Source organism: Mycetomoellerius zeteki, unplaced genomic scaffold (assembly GCF_001594055.1).
Source record: "Mycetomoellerius zeteki isolate Tzet28-1 unplaced genomic scaffold, Tzet1.0 C4352418, whole genome shotgun sequence".
Taxonomy (NCBI): Eukaryota; Metazoa; Arthropoda; class Insecta; order Hymenoptera; family Formicidae; genus Mycetomoellerius; species Mycetomoellerius zeteki.
The window spans coordinates 1-954 of record NW_017255657.1 but is presented as its reverse complement, the minus strand read 5'-3'; the positions used below and the strand labels follow the sequence as shown (position 1 = coordinate 954).

The 954-nt window shown below is 30.2% G+C and overlaps 1 protein-coding gene across 1 annotated transcript; it reads right to left on the bottom strand.

Annotated features, from left to right (window-relative positions):
• Positions 1-6: 6 nt before the first annotated feature.
• On the bottom strand, positions 7-948 carry LOC108722011 (uncharacterized; the record flags this gene model as incomplete). Its single annotated transcript, XM_018446935.1, has 1 exon — positions 7-948. A coding segment is annotated over exon 1 (526 nt), but the record flags the coding sequence as incomplete, so codon positions are not given.
• Between the last annotated feature and the right edge of the window lie 6 nt (positions 949-954).

The window sequence follows — 954 nt, the reverse complement described above, 5'->3', positions numbered from 1 at the left end:
TTTTTTTTTTGGATTTTGGATGAATAAAATATGGTACTAACTGATTCACATCTTTCATTGACAAATTGGCTCCCATTTTATTCAACATGGAAATATTAGAAGTAGCTCCATCCACGGTAACGGAAACAATATGCACATTGGCTTCGTGTAATATTAATAAGCACTGTGTTAATAAGTTAGCCCTTTCTTTTCCTGACAACGAGTGGATAAGGTAATACGCAATTGGTATTTTATAATGACTATTTATGCATGTTACCAAAAAGACCAATGCATATTGAGCTACTGGCAATGAATCATTAATGATTCCTGTCCCTAAATCCATATATCCGTAACATACTTTGCCTTCCCATATAATCTCTTGTTTTATAGACATTTCATCGATTACCAAATTAAAATATAAAGTTTTACCTTCAGAGCTAGCTTTATCAATTTTTAATTTCAAAGTATTTATGGCTTCTTTTGAAATACCAGGCAGTCCATTTACATTTTGATACCACTTTCTAATTGTTTCAGGATGCGGTAAGGAATTCATAAAAGTTTTTCTAACGTAACTGTATGCTCTAGCAGAATAGAAATGTAGAGTTGTAGCAAAAGTTCTGAGAACTTGTGGAAATTCTTCTCTGTTTTTCTTTAACTGTCTTTGAAAAATTGCTTTACTAGTCTCAGATATTGTAGCCTATGTGAAAAAATAAAATAGAGTTACTTTCAACCAAAAATAGGAAATACATCAATATTCGACGTTCCTGTCATAAATAAAGTAATATAATAGTAATTGTATAACTGCCACTTAATTTCTCAATTAATTGTAATTGTGGCATTATTATCATTACATTGATGATATCATAACTTCCTAATTTCATTTTGGATTGTTGAGATTGACTGATCGGCACACAGTAACGTGAAAGTACTAAAAAATGTATTTTAATATTCGTATAAAAATTATTATGCACCAAA